General features: G+C 44.4%; 1 protein-coding gene across 2 annotated transcripts in view; it reads left to right on the top strand.

Moving 5' to 3' along the window:
* LOC146345193 (sodium channel protein type 5 subunit alpha-like) overlaps positions 1-26,207 on the top strand; it is a 301,192-nt gene that overhangs the window by 204,648 nt on the left and 70,337 nt on the right. The window contains exons 17-19 of one of the 2 annotated variants that reach the window (XM_084859393.1): positions 7,417-7,572; positions 16,029-16,149; positions 25,527-25,681. In XM_084859393.1, coding sequence (XP_084715519.1) covers positions 7,417-7,572; positions 16,029-16,149; positions 25,527-25,681 — 432 coding nt within the window. Of the gene's footprint in view, positions 1-7,416; positions 7,573-16,022; positions 16,150-25,526; positions 25,682-26,207 lie in introns of both variants that reach the window. The other variant, XM_084859394.1, reaches the window with a different exon arrangement.

Below are 26,207 nucleotides of genomic sequence, written 5' to 3'. Positions count from 1 at the left end.
TGGCTTCTAGGATGATTCAGATGTGGCATGGACAACTTGCTGAAGTTCCCTCTGGCCAGACATAAAATAGAAACCTGAAATGTATTATGTAAAACTGGGAGCGCAATCCTGTGCATGTTTAGACAGAGAAAAGTCCTACAATTCCCAGCATTCCCCAGTCAGCATGGCTGGGAGTTGTAGGACTTTTCTCTGTCTAAACATGAATAGGATTGCACCCTTAGTTTGCTCCTAAAATTATCATGTTTGACACGACTTAATGACTGAACAACAAATATTAAATTTAAAAGTTTAGTTATTCAGACAGTAATTACAACTTAACTAAGTGAGATTACTTTTAAATGTTTTTAATTTTAATGATAATTTTATGAGCAACCCAAGTTATACATAATACATTCTATGTTCCTAAAGTTACTTTAGATCTCCAATGAATGCTTAAAAAAGAGTCTTTCTTACATATTTTTCACATTGTCCAAAAATCTCCTCTTTTTCCAGCCTCTCACCCCCTCCCCGGTTTTCCCTCCATGGCTTCATAATTCCCAGTAACTTTGAATCTCTAGCAGTACTTCTTCAGATTGGAGGTATGAACTCATTTGACTGGGTGCTCCTCTATACAAAATAAAACATAAAAAATCCCTGTATATCAGGGCCATCCCTACCATTAGGCAAAGTGAGGTGGGTGCCTCAGGCAGCCAATTCTGGGTGTCAAGAAAGGACAGCAAATTGTTATTTAATTTATTTAATTTGTTATTATTGCCAGGGAATGGTGCTTGTAGGATTTTCTGCCTCAGGTGCCAAAATGACATGGTTTACCTTGGGTAATATGCCCCTTGACTGGGGAGGTGAAGGGGTGGGCAGCGTTTGCTGCTTCATCTCAGGCAGGCCCCAAAACGTCTTGGGCCAGCCCTGTTGTTGTTGTTGTTCAGTCGTTCAGTCGTGTCCGACTCTTCGTGACCCCATGGACCATAGCACGCCAGGCCTTCCTGTCCTGCGCTCTCTCCCGGAGCGTGCTCAAGTTCATATTCATTGCATCCGTGATGCTATCTAGCCATCTCATCCTCTGCCGTCCCCTTCTCCTTTTGCCTTCAGTCTTTCCCAGCATCAGGGTCTTTTCCAGGGAGTTTTCTCTTCTCATTAGGTGGCCAAAATATTGGAGCTTCAGCTTCATTATCTGTCCTTCCAATGAGCACTCAGGGTTGATTTCACTCAGGGCCAGCCCTACTGCATATTAAAAAAAGAGAGAGATGTCACAGAGAATACGGCGTTAGAAATTGTCTCCTAAGATGGTAGACTTCTATGTGTGGAGACATTGAATATTTTTTTGTATTTTATACAAAATATAGCCCATCTTTCCATCCACCAGGATCCACAATGCAGTTATGCACAGTGAAGCATTCAGCCGTGTGAGTGCTCCTCCACCATCTGAAGCAGTACAGCACAAACACAGCTTGGCCACTTCAGCAGGCCAAAGTTACACAATTTAGGATGCAATTCTGTGTGTTGTGCCCTCAGTCTTTGGAAGCTCATGAACTTGGAGGCTTCTGAGAATCCAAAGCCCCACCAGGCTGATGCTGCCAGGGCAGGAGGAGTGGCGGAGTTGATCTTTGCCTCCCCGCCCTCCGATTCAGAATTGTTTCCCTAGACAGGCCTTTGAGCCCATCTAGGGAGGGCTTTCTGTTGGGCAGGGAAGGCAGCTAGAGAGGTCTTTTTTATCTCATATCCTGGCCTTTCCGGTCTCCTCCTCTGCTCACAAATTGGAATGCCCCCTTCCACCACCACCACCCCACCCCTGAGTTTTTTTGACTTCACAGAGCAGCCAGAGTGGTCCTTTCTGCGCTGGCTGCATGAGGGCGGGGGCAAGAGGTCAGACCTCCAACTCCCCTTGCCAAAGTTGTAGCACTGTCTGCGGCCTCGGAAGGGGAAACTCGTCCTGTCCTATGGTCCCTGGGATACTCTCCCATTGACCAAAGGATTGTTATCTTAGGCTGCAATCTTGGATCCACACACCTGGGAGACAGACTCGTTGAAGTCAGTGGGGCTGATTTCTGAGTACGTATAAGACAGAGATGGATGAACAGGTCAATTTTTCTTTCTACCACATTGGATGTTTTTAAAAAATCTCAAATTCCTTTCGTTCTATTTATGAAGAAATGAGCAAAATGTCATCAGTTATTACCTAAAATGAACCCAACAAAATTCTCACTCATCTGTACCAGCTAAATGCAACAGGTCCAACTATTTACAGCATAGAGAGGGCCACATTGCACCTATCTGCCATGTAGTTGTTAAAGATGAGGAGCCGGGAAGAAAAAAGAGGTGGCAACCCTAGCTGAGCACCACAGACATGATGGAATAGACAAAGATTCGAACCCAGACTTCCAAGAGCTAAGCTATCAAATCCCTCTGCCTGAATGGATGAATCTGTCAGTTCTGCTTTCCCCCACATTCGATTTAAAATCGTGTTTTTTTCATACCATTTATGAAGAAATTTGCGAATTCTGATACATTCTTATAAAAACCCCAACCGAATGAAATTTTCAGCCATGCCTAGGAATGTATGGACTGTGTAAAATCTGCTCCGTCTGTGTTTTGTGGATTGTCAGGCAGCTTTTGTTCCATCATCCGCCCACAGACAGATGCGAATATTTTTTTTCATCATGCAGAAAAATACGCAAATAATTACGTAAGTATTGACATAATTTACCTTCGTACGTAACATTTAGCATATTGTCCCCCATTCCATTCAACGTTTCCTCAGCAGAAACGTGCATATTTTCCCACGATTGTATATGCATAAATTTCGGGAAGGGAAAAAAATCATCTGAAAGTCCACGGACTCCACATGGCCTGAGGGGGTTGCTCCGCAGAGGATTCCACAGGTCGGATTCTTAGAAATCCAAACTCATTTTAGTCCATCTTGAATTTCTCCAGCATCCCTACCCGTGCCTAGTACAGGATTTGTGCTGTTAAGCTCCTATGCCTGAAAGTGCCTGATGGAAAACTATGCTCACACTGACCCCATACTCCATTTGGATATGCATGAATTTATTGCCTGGCTTTGTTGTTTTGTACTTTATAAATGAGGAAACCCACTGATTCAATAAATATTAGTATAATGAATACTGCCTTGGCAACACAACGCTTGACATAAAACAATTACAAACCGATTACATAAGCCTCCCACAGTGGGAACCTTAGCTGTCAATAAAACTACTATTGTTGCAGCAAACATAACAAATTGTTTGGAATTCAAAGGAAAGCGATTCTTTAAAATATACGCCTTTTCTCGGTCTTTTCAGCGCCAACATCAGTAATACCGCACTGCGTTGAGAGCTGGTTCACACAGCCACGTTGGTGTTTTAACGTAGGGATGGTACCAAAACCTGAAAAATAACAGTGTGATGGTGGTGTGATGGTGGTGGATGGGAGAAGGGGAAAGGTACTAGCCCAGCCTTTGCCCTGGCTGGGTATTCAGGAATTATCCTTCACGCATAGGGCTAACATGTGGAGGAAGGGACGGACCATACCACTTAGTCCTGTCCCCACTTTGTTGAGTGCAAACAGCTGCAAAGGGGAGCCTATTTGTGTACAGTTGAACATACGTCAGTGTCCTTATGTGATTGGGGCACTGCACAATCTTGGGGGGTTCCGGTCACATGGAGCACTTATGTGCGTCGGTGCCCATTTGCAGAAGCCAGTGTTCAGTGCATGGATGTGGAAGGCGGGCCCAGGAGAGCAGGCGACATTAGGGGCAGGCCCAGGAAGCCTGGTTCCATGTGTTAGGCCTCATGTATCATGACTTCCCCCCCTCCCATAGGGCTGTGTTCAGATATGCGATCCTGCCATGCGCTACAGCCTGCAATGGTTCAATACAAGAATAGTTATTCCACCTCATCTGCTGTTTGTGTGTACCAGGCAGTGGAGGCTGGTGCAGAAGCACCTTGGATTGCTCCTGTAGAGCTCTGGATGCTTCTGACTGAAACCTGGAGCAGATTCATTGCCCCACTGACATTGGAGCCGCCGGCCTCCATAGGTACCAGGCGATGTACCGGCAGGATGTCATTAGTGGATCTTTCCATTTTAGAGTTGCCAGGTCCCTGAGACTCGGGGGGTGGAGCCTGAGGTCTCAGGGGTGGTGCCTGGTAGAGTTCTTAATCTTCTCCTTCTTATTGGTTTCCAGTGTCCCTGGATTCGTGCCATCCTTCCCATGTGTTTTCAGGACCTTATGCCTCTCTTTGGTATCTCCTCTCAGCCATGCTCTTTCACAGAAAGAGAGAGAGGAAGATGCTATAGCTGGGGAAACATCTTGGGGAAAGTGGACAATCCAACTTTAGGATGTCTTTATTTCTATTATTGATATGCCACCCTTCAACATAAAGTGGGGTAGAAGATCGGGGTGAGCTCCATGTAGGGTGACCACGTGTCCTACTTTACAGTCCTCTATTTCTGCCTTCTCCAACCTGATGCACTCCAGATGTGTTGGGCTGCAACTCCCATCATCCACAGGGTGATTTGAGTTATTTGAAGGCATCCTTTGTCTGAAGTGCAATCCGGCCCAAGTCCAGTTTAAAGATAAACCATAAGGGAGAGCAGCAGGGGCCTTACGTTGCCCTTCAAGAATACACACCTGGACAGGAGACTGGCCAGGCAATCTTCCCAACAGGGTGAGATGTGTTGTATTTTTATTTAAATTATAGTCCTTTTTCCAAATGTGCATCTAGACATATAAACCAGCACATATTTATAAATAAATGCACATTTTATGCAACTCTGCATCCTCGTTTGTTTGTTTGTTTGTTATGCATTTCCTCCATTTGGGGTGATGTGCTAGGGGCTGTCTAATGTGGGGGAAATTACTCCCTTGCCTCTGGCTGCTTAAGTCAGAGATGTAACTGTCCCTTCCCCTGTGGGCCCTGAGAAGGAGTCCAGAAAAACACATAAGAACAACAACACAAAAATAGCTCTGCTGTTGCATGACTGATTCAAAATAAAAACATCCACCTTTAGAAAACCTTTATTAGGACCAACCAAAATGCCACAGAAGTGTGCAAGCTTCTGAGTTCTCCGGAACCTTTCAGCAGGCTAGGTGATACAAAAAGCACCTAGGCTGATGAAGAGTTCTGGAGAATTCAAAAGCTTGCACACTTCGAGGGCATTTTGGCTGGCTGTCATGACGGTATTGCCGAACTGTAAAGAACCGTGGTGTCTGAAACACAGAGACAAATCCTGAGACGTTGCAACTCTGTTCTCACCCGCTCCCCTTTGCAAATACATTTTGTGTCATATTACATTCCATTGTATTATGTAAAACACGTCGAGTGTCTCCACTGCATTTTTATTGTATTTCATGTAAAGCCGCAATTAGCGTGAAGGAACTGAATGAATAAAATTATTTGTATTATGAGTGCAATTCTTTGGGGGGAGGGAAGGTCACTTAAAAGAATGAATGAAAGAAAAGAAAAGTTTAGGCTGATTTCTTGCATTGAATTACAGTCCTTCTTTGCACATTCTAGACTGTTTTCTAATGGAGACAAAATTCCAACTGCCCTGATTATAAAGTGATCTTTTGGCCTGCAGAGAACTGATTCAAAAAATGCCCTCAAATTACATAGAGCATTTTCTCTTAAGCACAGGGTACAGTCTCGGGCATGAAAAAAATCAATTTATTATAAGTTAAAATTTAAATCGATCCCCATGCCCTGTGCAGCAGGAAATCGGTAATTTAATTTTAAATTAATTTGCTGTAAAATCAAAGCAGTATTTGAAAGGGGGTGGTTAATGTGAACTTGACAAACTGAGAACATTTATACCCCACCCCTCTATTCTTTCACCAAAATAAGCTTTCTTTTGTCTTTACTATTAGTTCAGTCTGAAATGAAGCATTTTTTTTTCTTCTTCTGTGTTTCCCTTTTGCTGTTTCCTACAGTGAGGTTATTGTACAATCAAGGTAGGTGGGATAATAAGTGTGTTGTGGGAGGGGAGTCCATATTTTAAAGACACCAATAATATTACACTCTTCAAGCATGTGCAATAAAACATAAGAATGAAGCAAATATAAAGAGATCAAAATAATTATTGTTTAAAAAGCCCGTTCTGCTTGCAATTGGTTTTTAACCAGCAGGAAAGTCTCTGCTGAAGACCCTCCATGGGTCCAACCAGACAAAGCTTTATTATATTTATCTAGTAGCAGGGAGTTAAGACACCTTTATGGCAAAAGTAATTCTACAGGGAAACTGCATTAGTTGCCAACAAAACCTGTGCAATGGGAAGCCATAAGCAGGTTTTGAATTCAGTTAGTAATATGCAGAGCAGGAATGTAGAGCCTCAGTCCTGGAGGCTAAATCCAGCTCTCCTGTGGTCTGAATCCGACCCTCTGGGTTTCCCAGATACTCACACTCCTTCCCCTAACACACCACCCACTTTCCCCCAATCACCGATTGGTGTTTTCCTGGTTTCATGCATTTTTCCTGGCTCCGCACCTTGGACAGCTCCTTTAGAGTTCTGACTGGTTCTGACTGAAACCCGGAATGGATTCAGCCACCAGCCTCCACTGGCTTTGCACCTCCTCTTGAGGTTGTGAGTAGCATCACTCCATATGGGTATCACTCCTACACCTAGGAGGACTTCAGAAGCTGGGGCTATGGTGTAGTTGTTACAATGTTGGACTGGGACTCTTGAGATCCGTGCTCCAGTCCCCACTTGGCCATGAAGCTCACCGGGTGACTCTGGGCCAGTCACTGACTTTCAGTGTAACCTACCTCACAGGGTTGTTGTGAGGATAAAATGGAGAGAAGGAGGACCATGTAAGCCACCTTGGGTTCCTTGGAGAAAAAGAAAAAGATGGGATGTAATATGTAATAATAAATAAATAAAATAATAGATATGTGATCCAGATCTACTCACAGAGTAATCCAGAGTTAGTCGTAGAGAATTCAATGGGATTTTGTTGAATCTCATTGAAATCTAATGGGATTTAAGTGAACCATGAATAACGAGTCCCATTGATGTCAATGTGTTTACTCTAAGTATGACTAAGACTGGAGAAAGGAAAGGAAGGATCACATAGTGGCAAATCCAGTTCACATATTTACTGGATGATGATCCGGCTCTAAGCCTAGGACTGGGCATGGTGGGATATAAATATACTAATCAGTCGGTGGTTTTCCAGAGAGCTGCTGTTTGCTGTGTCTGATCACCCTGACAAAGTGCGATGGAAATTATTGTAAAACTGGCATAGTAATAAGTTTGTGCAATCTTCTTTCCTCACCGTTTATTGCCCTAAGGTACAACGTTTAATGAGCTGTTCTGAGAGTGGGTTCTCGGTGGGCTGTTTGCATATGTGTTTGATCCATTTGCAAAATGAATGTGCTGCAAAAGAAAAGGGCGGGAAATAAACACATCTAGGATTGTTTCTACCAGGACAAACAGCAGCAGCAACTGAAGGGGCAGTGCTACAAAAGCCCAGCCGTTCGAAGTCAGGCCTCTGAGATTTGTGAAGAGTTAAGTGAGTTGAACACGGACAAACAGTCGAAAACTGAGCCTCCGCTCCCATCAGTAGGGCAACCAGAGGTAACAGTTCATAGCATTTGCTGCCTGCTTTTTGCATGCCATCAGCTGCCCAAGCTCAATAGTGCATGCAGTAGAAATGGAGGTGGGGGGGTTGCATGGGGCACATGTCATTTTATTTTTTTAAACCAACCTATGCAGTGTCAAAGAAAAACAATGAGGACTAGTCACTGTAGCTATAAGAAGTGCTAAGAGGAAAAAATTAGAGAACTCAAAATGCCTAGTAAAATTCCAGGATGTAACAGCTGGGAAAAAATTATTAATACTGCTGAATCTCAAGCTTATAATGAAAATTGCTTTTACATTTGGGGAGGCAGCATGGCTGCTCTTCTCACTTCCTGCTTGCCACTGCCACGCTGTGTTTTCTCCCTTTCAGCCTTTGCAGTGGTGGCATTCTCCATTATTCCTGGCATGCTGGCAAGATTGCCAGCACACACCGCCACACAGTTTCTTCCAGTATGAGAGTAGCAATGACCTCAGCCAATCCGATACCACCTTTGGGGGCATGCAGCCAATGAGGGCACTCAAGCCAAGCGGCAAGAAGGTGAATGAGGGGTCTCTCGTTGGTTGTGCAGCCCCAAAGGTGACGCCTGATTGTTTGAGACTGTGCTGCCAGTCTCGTTCTGGGGGAAATCTTCTCTTTTAAAGCACATAACTGCAGCCTTGGGTGCCCATGCAACATTTCTCTTGCTAGCACATCATGGCTTGCCAGTGCTGCTGCACCTCTAGCATTTATTTGGGGGCCCGGACTGCTGCTGGGCTGTGGCGTCCCAGACATAGACCCGGACTTCAGCGGTAACAGCACCACTGTCATTTTAAGCAGACTGTCTAGTCATAACTAGAATGCTGTGGTGACAGGAAGTAGCAACAGCAACAACAAACTCTTTTTCCTCCCCCACCTCTGAACGTCTCCGTCCCAGAAGACAAATGTCATCTTTATAGAGCAAAACACAATTAGATTCTATTTGCGACTGTTTAAGAAGAGATCAAAGAACATGGCATCTTTCCATGGCATCCTGAAAAATGAGGCAGAAGTTCACATGAGATGATGAATGCCAGCATGAAAGAGCGATGCCCAAAGGATGCCATTTTTGAAGACGCAGCTCTGTGTGGGTCAGTTCATACCAGTACACTCACCGTTTCATGACCAAGCCTCTGTGAGTCCTCATAATGGAGGCGAGGACAACTACCTAGTCCATGTGGTGACTGGTGACGCATGCATCTCAAGAACATATGGTTACCCTGTATATATCAAGTCATTTTTAGGGATTGTGTTAACGGCTTTGTGAAGTCACTGAGAGAAGAGTCTGAGACAGTTAACCTAATGAACAGTATTCACAAGTAGACTTCGGGTGCAATCCTATGCATGTTCAGACAGGAAGAAGTCCTACAGCTCCCAGCTTAGGATTGCACCCTTTAACAACCTGGAGGATGGCTGTGCTGAAAATTTGCATTTCTGAACTTGAAATTCAGGGCTCCCTAAAATTTGGAAGAAGGGGCAAATGGGACATTTTTCTAAGAAGCCCGCTTAGAACAACTCTGCATCATGATGTAGCCTTGTTCCAGGACATTCTTTAAGGGGGGCGGGAAAATAGCAGCTGCTGGTTGCCAAGAGAAGCTCAAAAAAGCCACAGTTGCTGGACCACCGCCAATGATAAGTACCCCCTGAACGTGTTTGAAATGTTTGCAATGAAATAGCTTCCCCCATTTTCACCACCTAAGAATAGTCTAGTAAATTTGGTGGTGATGGTGAGGAGATACTTTATCTCAGTTCTATTTTTCTTTTCTTTACAAGCATTTCCTCTCTGCCTTCCTGTCCTCCACAAACCTTTGCTGTTTCCTCACATACCTGTTCCCCTTCCTCATGTTCCCACATTTAGTGTGCTGGGATCCTGAAATCTCTGCATGGTGAATCTGCACCTGGAATGAGGAACACTGTGGCAAGGAACTCCTAAGGATATGCTGCGGGAGGGGAGACCATATCAAAATAGTCAAATCAATTTGAAGTTATGGAGGAAGCAATCCTATGGCCACTAGTCAGTGGCTAGACGGCCATAGGATATCTGGTTTTCTGGGAACTGACCTTGGAGCCCATGCTCCAAGATCGATTCCCGGAGAACCGACCTTCCCCCTCTTCCGCGCTGCCTCGCAGGCAGCGTGGAACAGCCCCACACTCACAAGAGGAGCACAGAGCGGCCAAAACGGGGCATTCCAGGGGGCGTTCCTGGGTGGGGAAGGCGGAAATGCTGGTATGACACATCCTATGTGTCATCCGGCCGCCTCCTCCCCCACTCCACCTTGCTGCAGCTAGACAGCCAAAATCGGCTATCTAGTGCCAAATGCAGGGCAGGAGAAGCATGGAGGGAACAATCCCCTCCATGCTTCTCTTGCCCTGCTTTGGATAGGCGGTTGCCTCCGAGTTCAGAGGTGGCCGCCTATCTCCATAGGATTGTGACCTTAGTTTATTAGATAAAATTAAAGTGTCAAGTACTTTTTGTCAGTCATCCATTGTCTTTGCACTCATTGGCCAAGAACACTGAAAGCTGCGTCTTATTACGCCATTGGGTCAAATACTTTGTGCATGTTTCCCCTTATATTTCCAAAAGTAAAAGGACTAGAGACTTAATTTTTGTTTTTAAGGAAAGCTGGAAATTTCAAGGGCCTGTAATGCCTACCTTCCATCTCCATGGCTACGAGTCATGATGAATCACGACCTGCATATGCCGCTCGCTATTTTCTGTTGTTGCCACAAAATGCTTCACTCCCCCCCTGCCCCACCCTCACAGATATCTCTTTACACGGGTGGCCCTTAAATGGGTCTTATTCTTCAGAGTGCATTGCTTTTAACTGTATTGCTTCGTTTTTTGGTTTCTTTCTCATCCCTCCTGTGGCTGCAGTGCTGAGTTCTGCAGATATTATAATCTTTTCTTTTGTCACTGTCTGGTTATCAGGCTGGGGATAAAGCTCACTGCAGCCCGTGTAATTCTCTGTTTACCTGCTAACTTAATCTGATCTGTTTTTGTCCTGTTTGCAGTCTCTGTTTCTAGTACTTTCCCAGAATTGATACTGGGGACTTGGGGCTAAACCCAATGTCAAGTGGGAGATCCTAGCACTTAGAAACCCCATCGGGCAGCCTTGAAGATCAGGGATGTGGTACTTTGGGAGAAGGTTTTTTTTTTTTCTCCTGCAGTGCCTTTTCCCCAAAGAGAATGCCTTTCGAAGTTGCAATTAGCTTTGTGGCAGGAATGGGGGAGGATAGGAACATGACCCCCCCCCCCTGCACACACACACATTAAAGAAGTAGCAGGTTGGAGGACATTTACACCAAGGGATGAGTGTAACACCATCTCCCAAAACACCGCATGCCCAGTCTTCAAAGTGGCCCCATGGAGCTCTGAACAACGCGATCCTATGCATGTCTACTCAGAATTAAGCCTAATTGTTTTCAATGGAGCTTACTTGCAGGTAAGTATATATAGCAGGGGTGAGCAACTTTGGGGGTCTGGGCCATTTTCACCCCCATAGACACCACACACCCCTTGCAGGACACACTCCTGCTGCTGCCATGCATCCAAATGCAACAGCAAACAAATTCAGCAACAAATTGCTATGGAGCAGTAAATAAGGCAAATTTAGCTTGTTTAATCTAATTTTGAGATTTTCACCACTCCGTAGTCACTCTTCGTAGCTTGAGAATGCGCTAAATTTGACCTATTTGCCACTCCATTGATTAAAATTATTGTTATTATTATTATTATTATTATTATTACTATTTGCTGCAGCATGGCAGTGGAGGGAGCATACTGGGGGTGGTGGGGGCCACGTCTTGCCTACCCCTGGTCTGTAGGATTGAAGCCCTAATTAGCCAATAAAAAACAGTAAGCTATCTTTTTTTCCTCTCTTTTTTGTGGTTTAAATATTTTATTATGTAGAATGTTGTATCAGAATACTTGGAAAAAAACATTTTTATTCTACTTTTTATCTTTATAAATGAAATAAAGAATACCAACAATACAATGACCATCTACAGTTTCCAACATGACAGTATTCTTTGGAGGACACAGCAACAACAACCAAAAAAACAAAAAAGGAAATATAAAAAGGGAAGGGAAGGGTAACGGCAGGCTATCTTAATCATGGATGTCCTGCAGCGTGTCTAGTTTAGCCCATCTTTTCAAAGCATGGCAGGGTCATTCCAAAACATTTTGTTTGTTTTTTTAAGTAAAAGGGTCCCAGTGACAGAAGCAAGAGGACTTGAGCCGCAATCCTAAACACACTTACAATGAAGGAAATCCCACTGAATTCCATGGGGCTTTTGACTAAATATTCATAGGACTGGACTGCTAGTCTTTGTGACTCCCAGCTAGGTAGCAATCTTCTCCCCTCCACTTTTTTTAATGCTTTTGCATTATCTCCACCATCACAAGCACCTTGGTCACAGCTCTCTCCTCCTTGTGTGGTAGCCTGATGTGTGAGGAAGGCGGCTGTTGCTGCAGTAACTTTAGTAGCCATGTAGAAGAAGGACGTTCTCGTGCCCGCCTGAAATGCCCTCTCCTACACCGCTGTTGACACAGGAGCCTGTATCCGGTTTGAAATGGACATCATGGTCCCACATGCCATTTAGAGCTTGGAATCTTCAAACATGAAAATGAGGAGAGAGCAAAGGGCCTGCTGGCTGTTTATTTCATAATTGCCCTTTTCTGTCTTGAGAGAGCCTTTTCCTTCCTGTTCTTCTCAGGGGGAAGGGGCATTTGCAGGGCTCTCTCTCAGGGAACACAGCCCCCGATCACTCAAACGCTATCTGTTTCCTTCCTCTCTTTCTGAGCTTTCTGACAGTACCTCTCCTGTCCACACCTGTGATGGAGGAGGAGGAGGAAGGCAAGGCATCCTCATTTGCAGACACCTGGAACATTTTATAGAAGATTAATCAGTCTCTAAGGACCAAACTAGATGAGATATTGGAGATTTTCAGTAGAGGCCAGTGGCTCTGATGTCAGTGGGGCGGTGAATCCGCTCCGGGTTTCAGTCAGAACTCTAAAGGAGTTATCCAAGGTGCAAAGCTTGGATAGCTCCTTTAGAGTTCTGACTGAAACCCAGAGCGGATTTACTGCTCCAATGACATCGGAGCCACCGGCCTCTGCTAGAGATTTGTGAACACATATCTTATCAATTTGTTTTTTGTTTGTTTGTTTGTTTGTTTGTTTGTTTTAAGCAGCTGCTGCCTGGGGGCTTTTGAATCAGGATTGCAAGGCAGGGGAAGGTTAACCCTTTCCCTCCACACCATTCCCCCCACCCAAAGCTGCTATTACCCCATTTTGGAAAACATAGCTACATCTTGTCTGGTTTGGTTAGCAGACATAAATGATGTTTCGGTTTAACTTTTCTAATAATTTCCGTCTTGGTCTTTCATCATAACCTTGCTCTCAGTGCCTGAAAACAACCCCCTTCTTCCCACCATATCAGTTCTCAGGAAGTCTGTAGTGGCCAAATAATCAGCTGTTTAGACATTTCCATTGGGAAGTGCTTTTAGAATCTTTCCTCATGTAAATCTCTAGAGAGCTATTATTTCTGCCTTTCAGCACTTCTTCTTATGGTGGTGCTTTCTCTCAGTTAACTTGTATGGTGGATTCATTTGAATTCTCAGAGCTGGGGGTGGGTGGCGGGGAGAGAAAGAGAGACAAGACAGAGAGATTGCAATTAGCAATCTACTTTCAGACACTGCCAAAGTGTCCATCTTGAGGCAATTCTAGGTTCATACTTGAAAGAAAATAGTCTCTCTTTCTCTCTCTTTCTATGAGATACCAACCACGAAGGCAACAACAAGTTTGTCCCAAATGCTGAGGTTTTTTTTAAAAGTTTGCATGAAAATTTGTGAGCATTTTTGTACACATTTCTCCTTATACATGCGTTTTTTGTCTAACATACACATTTTTGCAAGCATTTTTCCTAATATAATGCATTTTTTAGTATTGTTTTCCCTAATACGTGCATTTTTTATTACTATTTGGAGAGCTCCACTTCTCCAATCAAAATTTGGAGAAGGGTGCATTTCAAGGGAAAACTAATGTTGGATTCACGTAGCAGTTCGAAAGTGTGAAATTACATAAATTCACATTAAAATGCAAACTGGACAAATTATTCCCCAACTTCTGTGTGTCCTTTGTGTGTTTAAAGATTGAGGCTATAATATGATTTCAACCAAAATAAATATTCCACAATTACATCACACTTTTCATCTGGACAACTTGTTTGTTAGACAAATTCCTGGAGGAGTAGGCTATTGATGGCTACTAGTCCTGATGGCTATGTGCTACCTCCAGTACCAGAGGCAGTGAGCCTATGTGCACCAGTTGCTGGGGAACACGGGTGGGAGGGTGCTGTTGCACTCATGCCCTGCTTGTGGGTTCCTGGTCGACAGCTGGTTGGCCACTGTGTGAACAAAATGCTGGACTAGACGGACCCTTGGTCTGATCCAGCAGGGCTCCTCTTATGTTCTTATGGACTATTTCCCCCATCCGGGGAACAGAGGAACCACTGAAGAACTGCTGTGCACCTGATCCAGAACCCCTGTGTGTTGCAAATGATTCTGCAGGCCTCATTCTAGGACATGTTCTCTCACATGGTTGCTGGGCCTTGGTGTCACCCTAGATGAACTGAGAATGTGGCACAGAACAGACTTGAAGCTCTGGCCTAATTCTAAGGGCATGTTAGACAGAAAAAGTCTTACAACTCCCAGCATTTCCCAGCCAGCATGCTGGGAGCTGTAGAACTTTTTCTGTCTAAACATAAGGTCGTGTTCCGAGGTCTGTCTCAGTTTTGCATGCATTCATTCTTACAATCAGTTCATTCAATTTCTGTCAGAATCTGCAATATTTTAAATACATACACACACACATGTCCATTATGTTTGAACATATTTTTTTCCACAAAATACACATTTTGCTATGCATTCTGTCCTAAAATACACATTTTTTTATATGCATCTTGGTATGTTGCTTGAGCCAAGAACCATATAACACAATGCAGAGAAGTGCAAACAATGAAGGATAACTGTCTTCTGATCCACATATTAGTCTGGGAAATCAGGTGGGTTTGCAAAAAAAATCCACGAGCATTCCCAGGATATATATACATATACACATATACACATGCATATGTGCTATATATATAGAAATGATACACTCCAGGTATTATGGGCTTAATGCCTCAAAGAGAACTAGGCCTCAGGTGCTGTACATTTCCTACAGCTCAACTGAGATTGCTGAGTTTCTCACTATTATTCCACAGGACATGGAATAATGGGTTCAAGTTACAGGAAGCCAGATTCCGGCTGAACATCAAGAAAAACTTCCTGACTGTTAGAGCAATAGGACAATGGAACCAATTACCCAGGGAGGTAATTGGTGGCTCTCCCACTCTGGAGGCATGCAAGACGAGGCTGGACAGCTATCTGTCAGGGATGCTTTGACTTGGATTTCTGCAATGAGCAGGGGGTTGGACTCAATGGTCTTATAGGCCCATTCCAACCCTACTATTCTATGATTCTATGGTTTTTTTACTATTATTAAGGTCCTTGATAAGGTACTAGATGCTGCTACGAACATGTGCAGCAATAGCAGGCCTACCAAGAGCCTTGGGAGCTACATTTCCCATGATTCCCAGCCTCTCTGGCTGCTGCTGGGCATGCTCACTGCAGCATCCAGGGTCACCAGGAGCCCTGGGGACTACACTGAGCACCCATGTGGTGTAGTTGTTAGTGTGTTGCACCAGGATCAGGGAGACACAGGTTCAAGTCACACCTGAGCAGTGAAAGTCAATATGTGACCTTGGGCCAATCACTTTCACTAATCTTGCAGGTGTGTTATGATAAAAGCAAGTGGGGAGAAGAGTGGAATAAAATGGAATGAATAAATAAAAAATCCCATGGTTCCCAATAGCCCTGGATGCTGCTTGTGGTAGCAGTCTTGACCTCACAAAGGCTCTGCCTTGGCACCCTCTGTGAAGCCTCCCCCTCCAAGTGAGCAAGAAAAGGGGGATGGGGGGGGCTTGCACTGGGCACCATGGTAGTGACCTGATACCACCAGACCCACTCTGGGGGCCCATTTGTGTTGCTGGATGTCAGGGGACATTCAGTAACATAATCTGGGTCTTCCAAAAGATTTCCATTGTGTATGGGGTGGGATGTTCTGACCATCTCTACGCAGAATGTTGTCGTTATGACAAAATGGTGCTGTACAGCTGCCATGTTTATTTTTGTTTGTTTGTAGCATGCGCCATCCTTTTGTAGTGATTGCTGGACATCAAGTGAAATGCCTGAAAACGTCCTCCTTTCCTTCTTTTCAATCTATTCCCAGCTGGCTGAATCATTCGTTGGCAGCTTCATTTCTTCTTAAACTTCTGCAAGAGAAGGTTGAGTAATTTTCTTCCTCTCCTCACCTTTGCTCCCATATCTCTCCTAGACAAAGTTTGACGAAATCAGCCTGTCGGAAGGAAGCACTGTGGATTTGGCAATCCCATCAGATCTTCTGGAACAGATGCCTGAACTGGCAGAAGAGATGATGGAACCAGAAGACTGCTTTCCAGAGTGTAAGCATGAGCTGCTCTTACTTCTTTTCTTGACTGGAACTGTTCAGGGGCCCATGTGTCTTACAGCCAAAATGAATGATCAGAACAGTCACATAGGGCAGTTTTTATTGGGCTGTTCTTCAGACTGCAGCCGAGTAACTGCAGGCTTGAAAAGGAGCTGGTTGGTTGGTTGATTGGTTGGTTGGTTGATTGGTTGGTTGATTGGTTGATTGATTGGAGACCTTATGATTATTATTATTTGTCTTTCCTTGTGGCATCTCCTTGGGGGAGGATCAGCAGGTAGCAACAAGGGAGAGGGCCTTCTCGGTGGTGGCCCCCCAAGTATGGAATGATCTCCCTGACGAGGCCCACCTGGCGCCAACATTGTTATCTTTTTGGCACCAGGTTAAGGCCTTTCCCTTTTCTCAGGCATTTGGCAGCATATAATGAGTTTTAATTGGTCCTGGATTTGTCTTACAGTTATTGTTGATTGCTCAAAGTTGTTTTTAGATATATGTTGTCTCTGTATATACTGTCTGTTTGTGTGTTGTTATGTAAATGGTTTTTAAACTTTGCATACTGTATTTTAATTATTTTTAATCTTTGTAAACCACCCAGAATGCTTTGGCTATGGGGCAGTATAGTAATGTAATAAATAATAAAAAAGCATTAGGCTTGATCTTATGGGCAGCCTGCGATCCTAGGGCAAGATGTGGCCCTTGGCCTAATTTCAAAAGCCCTCTGCAAGCCATCAGTTCATATGTCTGGAAAAGACAATCTGTCCCTACTTTAGCAGCTCACTGGGCAGGGAGGGAGAGGAAGAGGGGGAGAGAAGGTAGTGTTAGAAAGAGAGAGCAAAAGAAAGGGGTGTCAGAAAAAGTGTGTGAGAGAAAAAGGGGTGTCAGAAAGAGAGAGCAAGAGAAAGGGATGGCAGAAAAAGTGTGTGAGAGAGAGAGAAAAGGAGGAGGCAGAAAGAGAGATGGAAAAAAAGGGTGACCTTGCCCACTGCTGGCTTTGACCCCACCCACAACTGTCATGCAGCCCCTGACAGACTACCCCTGAGGGAGTCTGCGCCCCCCCCCCCAAGGGTTCCTCAGCCCTGCTATACACACCTGGAAGTAAACCCCATTAAACTCAGTAGGGCTTATATCTGAGCAGAGCAGTATGAGATGACGCTGTTAGAGTAACAGACCATGCTTATGCCTGCCCTTTGCTTGAGGATATTGGGTGTGGATTAACCTGTGAAGGGTTTATATGCAGAGGATCCTGCCTGAAATTAGGATGTTGAAACTTGACTGTGTTATCATTGCAAGGCAGCCTTCCCCAACCTGGTTCCCTCCACTGGGCATCCTGGCTGGGGACGATGGGAGCTGTAGTCCAACACATCTGGAGGGCGCCAGATTGGTGAAGGCTGTTCTATGATCACATAGTGCCTTTTATGATGCTAAGAATGAATTAAGAGAGGGGGGAATCTAAAGCAACTTCCCACTAGTGGAAGGTGGTGGTTCCTATGTCAGCGAGGCAGTGAATCTGCTCCAGGTTTCATTAAGAACCAGTCAGAACTCTAAAAGAGCTATCCACACTGCTTCACATCCCATCACTCTGCTTTGCACCTTGGAGAGCTCCTTTAGAGTTCTGACTGAAACTCAGAGCAGATTCACCACCCCACTGACATTGGAGGCACCAGCCTCTACTGCTTTCCAGGACTCGTAATTGAATGTAAAAAATAAAACATGCTCTAAATGCCTGTCTGTCTGTCTATCTGTCTGTCTATCTACTAATATTTCTCACTATGGAAACTAATAGCTGCAATCCTATACACACTTGCCTGGGAATAAATCCCACTGAACGCCGTGGCACTTAGGTTTCAGTAGACAGACACCAAAGGCCTACATTTGCCAGCTGAAGGCTGCTTGTTTGCAGAGGGATATTTAGCTTTTAATAAAATTTTGCCATGGATTGGTTTACGTTTCTATTCTCACATTGCTGGTGGTTTTTAATTTTAAATTTATATGGTTTATTTATTGCATCTCGTGTGCATTGTATAAGCTGCATTGGGGGCTGCATGCAGAAAGGTGGGGCATACATTTCTTCCAGCAATTAATATAGTAAGTAGGCATTATAGTGAGGGTGGGAGGAGGGAGCTTGGCATGAGGCTGCATTCTTTCCTCCACCCCCACCCCCACTTTCCCCAGAGGCAGCTTTTAAATTTTTTGTAGCAGCTCCAGTTTTGCCCTTGTTTCTTAGAATTCGGGGGATTGCACCCAAACGACTCACAGGCATTCCCTGTAACCTTGGGAAAATCACATAAGATGATATGGCTTTCTCACTTCTAAGATTAAAACATGCCAGTGTTTGGTAAACACTCAATTCCACCTGCCATCAAAAGGCGGGGTGTGTGTGTGTGTGTGAAAATCTTCACTCTGTCTAATTCTCCATCTAGCACACACAATCCCTTGAAAGGCGCGAGTTTCTGTTCCAGATTATTGTTCCAAAGGATTCTTCCCTGGGGCGTTATGGGGGTGGGGTGGAAGAGAGGGAGGGAATAAAGTGAGCTGTACGCTCATAGATTGGTGAGCGTTCATATCCCAAAGGATTATTTAATTCAGAAACAAGCCGGCTCAGAGGGGATCAGATGGAGATAACCCGCAGGGAATGAGAGGGGCCCTACAGTCAGCAAAACGGCATGCCGGCATGTGAAAGATGATTGAATGAGGTAACAGAAGCCCCACAGGGCAAGGAGATATCCGTCGACCCCAGGCCTTTTCTTGGCAGGTCTCCTTCGATGCAAGAGCCCAACATGAATGCAGTTGATAGAAAAGGGCATGGAGTGGTGGTGCAAATGTCCCAGGATATGCAATTATTTGAATGCTTGTTCCCAAAGAGCTCCTTTTTAAAAATAAGTTTCTCCTTTTATTTTCCTTAGCATAGTGCATGCAATAAATAGTTCGATAAGAAAGTGGGCTATTTATTGCACCCGTCTGCTAGCTCTGTTTGTTTCTGGATGATACAGATTATCTGTCCATTTCCATCTGGCTTTAGCCTCGGTTTTGGGACAGAACCCATGTTGCTTACTGTCAGGGGTGCCTCTGAGCACAAGCAGTGGCAGAGTAGCTCAGATTCCGAAGAGGAACCGCAAAACATGGGGGAGGAACTTTCCCAGACTCTTCCAGACAGGGAGAGACAGAGTCCTCAGGTTTCAGTAGTCCAGCTGGACAGAGAGGGTTTCTCTTCACACACCTCTGTGAGAGATAGCGAACAGGGAGAGGGGAGGCATGGAGATCCTGAATTCTTAGACGCCAGGCGCAGACGTAGAGCCAAGAGAGAGATGGCAGGGGCGGAGCTTAGGCAATCTGCCTGATTGGCCCGGCGGGAACAGCTATGTTTAGAGACCTCACGAGACAGAGGGAGATTCCCCCCCCCCCTTATGTTAGGAAAGCGTGCCCGCCTTTTCTCAAATGGTGGCAACTTTCAACCTGGGTAGCTTCCCCTTGAACTCCCTGAAGGCTTTTCCTTTGTAGACTGTGAGTTACTGACAATTTGCATCTGTATGACCCATTGAAGTAAAGGATTAAAGAGCCGTGGAGAGACGCCTCTTGTCTGTGTTTTTTATTTGGCTTGGGATTGGAAGTTCAGCGGGGACAAAAGGGAATCCTGGCACTTACCTTGTTGGAAGGCCAATGCCAGGAGTTGGGCAGCAGGAGTGTGTCCCTGTTGGTTCTGCTGGTCTTCTCGGAGGCTTTCAATATCATCAACTAAGGCATCCTTCTGGAGGGACTTGTCTGGATGGATCTTCTTGGGAGCCTGGTGTGTTAGTTTCTCCTACCCTTCCTGGATGGCCAGTAGAGTGTCTTGCAGAGGGACTCCTGTTTGACACCTTGGCCCACAGGCCTCTATCTCGTCTCTCATGTGTTAAATATTTGGGTGGAATTATGGGGAGTTTTAGTCCAGAGGATTATGGGAGTTGTAGTCCAGCACATCTGGGTTGGAGAAGGCTGTCTTGGAATACCTCTATAAAATGTACAGTAAGCTGACCGCTTCCCAGTCTGCAATTCATTTGCAAACATTTCTCCCTCATCGAGCACTCCTGAGCTGTGACAACCCAGTATTATCTTCCATTTGTCCCAGCAGTAAAAGCTTGCTGTTTTAGAACACATTATGCTCAACTCACACACACTCACACACACACACACACACACAATAAGCCATTGTCACGTTGCAGATTGTTATCGTCATGCAATTTAGGATTTTGCCTTCAAAGGCTAGAGCTGGGTGATGGGAAACGCTTGTTCACTATGAAAAGAAAATGACTGCGCTCAAAGGAAAAGACAGCAAACTGTGCCTATTGGGGGGGGGGGGACAGTCTCTATGAGAATGACATGCATCATCTTAAATTGCATTAAAAGCATTACCATATTAGAACAGATTACCCAGCAGAGCTATGTGGACGCTGGCAAAGTTGGACCTGCTTGTCAATGAATCACACCAAATGTTGTAAGCAGATTTCTGCTAGGAAGACTGGAGCCCACTAGAATATTACTCATCCTTGACAATCAGTATATGGAGGGGACAAGCTGTTGATTGGGCCAGTTAAGGCCTTTCTCCACAATTCCTTTCAGTTTGTTATTTTTCACAATAGTATCCATATTCATATACACCTGCTGTAGCCTCATCAGGAATTGTTAGAGGCGGCTCGTTCAACTAAAAGGATTATCCGCTTTTTGTAAAACTGGGGGCTATAGATTGAACAACAAAATCTTCTTGTGCTTTTGAAGTTGATCTATAATCATGTCTTGTCAAGTTTTAAACAGATTCATGTATGTGTTTGTGTGTACACATCAATAGAAGACCAAAATAAATAATGCTTTGAATCCTAAAATAAGTTAACATAGGGCTTTTCTACACAGGGCATTTATCATACGGTCATCATTCCCTACTCATCATTGTTTATGGGTTCTTTTTGCTTCTGTGTCTAACCAGCACTTTCGGCAATTTTATTTTTGGACCAGGGAAAATACAGCATTCAGTTGTGAAAGGGAAAAAAGGCAAGATTTCCTCTTGTGTGTTTTTGCTATTCCACTATACCACAGTGCCACTTAGAGGTTATGTAATGGAAAAGCAGGAAAGGAAACACCACTCTTGCAGTGCTTGGATTTCAATTCTGCAATGAAACCAGAAGTAGATACAGCTGACTAACACCCTCATGTAGAAGAGCTCTTACTGTGCAATCCTATACATGCCTACTCAGAAGTAAGTCCCACTGATTTCAGTGGGGCTTACTCCCTGGTATAGGGACTCACCCTGTACCTGGGAGTATAGAGTAATTCAATGGGGCTTACTCCCAGAGCATAGGATTGTAGTCTTAAGGAAGTTCATGGAAGGGAAGTCTCCCATCCCCTCCTCCCTTTTGCAACCACCTGCAATCCAGAAGATGGGGGGGGGGACTTCCTGAGCAATGTGAGATACTGCATGGGGGGCTAATGGAGGGAGGAGGGAACAGGCAGCTTTCCTTCAGTGAAATTGCTTAAGTTAACTTAACTTAGGATCCCAGCCCCAAGTTTGGCTGCAGTGCTGGCGCCAGGTTTTTGAGGGCCCTTGGGCGGGGCACCCTCAGTGGGCCCCTGACCTCAGTGAGTCTACGTTCTCATCACCATTGTCACCAGCTGCTATTTCTCCTCTTCCTCTTCCTCACTATTGCTACCACCTGCTTACTTGACAGACAAAAAGCCACTGAGCAAGCAGGCCATGGCATCTCCTGCTCCTCCTTCTCAGCACTACCGTTGTCTGGGCCAGAGCGAGAGGCAGGTGAGCAGGCAGGTTGCCATGTTGAAGAGGAGGGGCAACTCCGGGGGGCTCTTGTCTGTGCTCTGCTGGGGTGTGGGCTCTCAGGGGTTGCCTGACCATGCCTACCTTTGACGCCAGACCTGTTTGGGTGATTCCCCTCTTCCCCTGCAGCCCCGTGCACTGCATCCCACATTGTTCAGGAGGGTCCTCTGACCCTCCAGAGAAGCTTTTCCAGGGTTGGGAGGCTGCTGGGTGGGGGTGCTGGGGGAGAGGAGAACAGAAAACCTTCCATCTGGTACTTCTTAGCAGGGCTTGTCTTTCAGAAGTCCCATTGTTTTCAAAGCAGATTTACTCCCAGGTTAGTATGCATAGAATTGCAGCCTGACTTTTAGCTTATTTTAGGATCCAAACCACAATATACACAATTAAAGTTACTAAAACCATGAATAATATTTGCGGTAGTTTTATTGGGTTCATTTTTCTTAAACTAAGGACAAGCTCATTTCTTCCAGGCTGCATGCTTTAATGGTCCTGTGGTTTGGGTTCACCCAGCCTTGCATCTACTCTCCCTGAATGTTGGTTGAACTGGGACAATTTCTAAACTTAATTCCCAAACTCACGTATGTGCAGTTTTGCTACTGTCTTTCAGTTTGCTCAATCTGTTTCCACCTTCCCTGCCCCTCCATGTTACTAATTCACATGTGCACATCGATTAGACATTGCAAACAAGCCATATCGAGGTGTTCGTACTTATGACTGCAACAAGATGCTTTTTGTGGAGTGTTTCACCTGCCAATAATGCAGTAGCTCTGTATTTCCTGAACTGGTAGGGATTGGGATTGATTGATTGATTGATTGATTGATTTACATTTTTATACCACCCAATAGCCGAAGCTCTCTGGACGGTTCACAACAATTAAAACCATAAAATACAAGACAATAAAATACAGATGCTAAAATACAATATAAAAGTTTAAAAGATTAAAAATACAATATAAAAATAACCAAAGAGAAGCTAGCAGCAGTACAAAAATTTAAAATACAATTTGTTGTTGTTCAGTCGTTAAGTCGTGTCCGACTCTTCGTGACCCCATGGACCATAGCACGCCAGGCCTTCCTGTCTTCTGCTGTCTCCCGGAGTGTGCTCAAGTTCATATTCATTGCATCGGTGATGCTATCTAGCCATCTCATCCTCTGCTGCCCCCTTCTCCTTTTGCCTTCATTCTTTCCCAGCATCTTTTCCAGGGAGTTTTCTCTTCGCATTAGCTGGCCAAAATATTTGAGCTTCAGCTCCAGTATCTGTCCTTCCAATGAGCACTCAGGGTTGATTTCCTTTAGGATTCACTGATTTCACCTCTTTGCAGTCCAGGGACTCGTAAGAGTCTTCTCCAGCACCACAGTTCGAAAGCATCAATTCTTCGGCACTCAGCCTTCCCTATAGTCCAGCTCTCACAGCCATACGTTACTACTGGGAAAACCGTAGCTTTGATTATACGGACCTTTGTCGGCAAGGTGATGTCTCTGCTTCTTACTATGCTGTCTAGGTTTGCCATAACTTTCCTCCCAAGGAGCAAGCATCTTTTAATTTCATGGCTACAGTCACCGTCTGCGGTGATCTTGGAGCCCAAGAAAATAAAATCTGTCACTGCTTCCATTTCTTCCCTTTCTATATGCCAGGAAGTGATGGGGACAGATGCCATGATCTGAGTTTTTTTAATGTTGAGTTTCAAACCAGCTTTTGCACTCTCCTCTTTCACCCTCAACAAGAGGCTCTTTAGATCTTCATAGCTTTCTGCCATTAGGGTGGTATCGTCTGCGTATCTGAGGTTGTTGATAATTCTCCTGGCAATCTTAATTCCGACTTGTGATTCATCCAGCCCAGCATTTTCTCATGATGTACTCTGCATATAAGTTAAAAAAGCAGGGCGACAATATGCAGCCTTGTCGTACACTTTTCCCAATTTGGAACCAATCGGTTGTTCCATGTCTGGTTCTTACTGTTGCTTCTTGACCCTCGTACAGGTTTCTCAGGATACAGGTAAGGTGGTCTGGTACTCCCATCTCTTTAAGAATTTGCCACAGTTCGTTGTGATCCACACAATCAAAGGCTTTAGCATAGTCAATGAAGCAGAAATAGACGTTTTTTTCTGGAATTCTCTTGCTTTCTCCATGATGCAGCGAATGTTGACGATTTGATCTCTAGTTCCTCTGCCTCTTCGGAACCCAGCTTGTACTTCCGGTAGTTCTCGGTTCACATGCTGCTGAAGCCTAGCTTGTAGGATTTTGAGCATAACCTTTCTGGCATGTGAAATGTGCGCAATTGTACAGTAGTTTGAACACTCTTTGGCATTGCCCTTCTTTGGAATTGGAATGTAAACTGACCTTTTCCAGTCTTGTGGCCACTGTGTAGTGTTCCAAATTTGTTGGCATATTGAGTGCAGCACTTTAACAGCATCATCTTTTAGGATTTTAAATGGCTCAGCTGGAATACTGTCCTCTCTGCTAGCTTTGTTGTTAGTAATGCTTCCTAAGGCCCACTTGACTTCACTCTCGAGGATGTCTGGCTCCAGTTCAGTGACTGCACTATCATGTCTATCAGGGACATTCAGCTCTTTCCTGTATAGTTCTTCTGTGTATTCTTGCCACCCCTGGGGCCAAGAAGGTTCTGCACCCCTGTCTTAACCCTGCTAAAATGGGGTGGCCTAAAAGTGTTCCCCGAATGTGCTTTTCATTGCAGAATTTACACAGAAGTAGACCTACAACAACATAGTCCTCCCAAAACACTGTTGTTTTCTGTCACCTGCACAATATCCCCAAATTTCAGTCTCTTACCACTTTCTTTCTGGAAAAAAAAAAAAAAAAGCCCCAACGTGGGGCATAAAATATCCCCAGAATCTATTGGTTTTGTCATTGGGGTATCTTTATGTCCCCAAACCAGGCAACATAGCAGGAGTATAAAAAGTCCCATGGATTTTCCAAGGAAAACCAGTCTAGGGGAATACTGTGGGTGTCAGTGGGTTGGCACAACCACGGGATTTCATTGGGGAACGTTTACTTCACCAGAGACAGATTTCTTATGGGGACAGAAAAATATCCCAAAACATCAAAAATGTTAATTCTTAGTAATAAAAGTTTTACATTGGCAATTTTTGATATTTTTCTAATATTTTGAGTTTATAACATACTTCTTCTGACACCACAGACACATGTTTGTTTACGGGAGCATTTTACCACTGCAGGGGTAAATGCTTCTGCATGCTTTTTACAACCAGTGCATGAGGGTAAAATGAAAAGGATCAAATTCTGATATTCTTGAAAGCATATTCCGCGAATAATTCTGTGTGAAAATCTGTTGGATTTCTTGTGAAATAGACTGGTCATTATTATATACAGCACCATAACATGACTTCACTTTTTGGGATGAAGGAATAGGGGGAAAAAGGTAATTCATAGCTTAGATATTTATTTTTAAAGTAGCTTATGTCAGTGAGAGCTATTTGGAAATGGAGTAGCAAAAATGAAGGACAGTGCTTAAAGCTATGGAAAGCTTTCAGAAATATTCCTAGTGGCTCCTAGCATTAAACAGTTGCTGTGGTCTTCCTTTGTCATTTCAGTTTGTGTCCGATTCTTCCCGTGCTGTTCAGTAGACACCACCAAATTTCCCGGCAAGATTTGGTGGCGGCTGAGGAAAACCTGCTACCAAATAGTTGAACACAGCTGGTTTGAAACTTTCATCATATTTATGATTCTCCTCAGCAGTGGAGCACTGGTAAACTTAAAATTTATTATTTCCTCTCCCTGCCCCCATTGCATTTTAAAACACGTTGAAAGAAGAGATGTTGGTGAAGTCTGCCGTATCCGGGATTGGATGCAAAGTTCAAGGGCTCCAGTAAGAGGTGAACATTAATTAGCATCCCAAATTCCTCTCTAGCTTGGATGACATCCAGGTTGGGGAAGAATTCTTGGCATCTCCAGTTGAAAGGATCAGATAGGATGGGGGACAGGAAAGATCTCTTCCCTTGGAACACTGTTGCCAGTTGAAATAGAGTAGAATCAGGGTCCCCAACCTTTTTGGGTCAGTGGGCACATTTGGAATTTTTAGAAAGTGTAATGGGCACTCTCACAAAATGGCTGCCATGGGGCAGGGCTTGCCCATTCATAAAATGGCTGCCATGGTGGGCATGGCCGGTTTCAAAACACGCATTTCCCAGAAGACAAATTAGTGGCACTAAAAGAAAATTAACTTGCCAAGAAGCTGAGTGCAAGGCAGAGGTAGGTTCTGAGCTCCAAAACAC

Source organism: Heloderma suspectum, chromosome 5 (assembly GCF_057233095.1).
Source record: "Heloderma suspectum isolate Gila_16-S chromosome 5, 16-S_ref, whole genome shotgun sequence".
Taxonomy (NCBI): Eukaryota; Metazoa; Chordata; class Lepidosauria; order Squamata; family Helodermatidae; genus Heloderma; species Heloderma suspectum.
The sequence above is the reverse complement of the archived record's forward strand: the minus strand, read 5'-3'. Positions and strand labels throughout refer to the sequence as shown.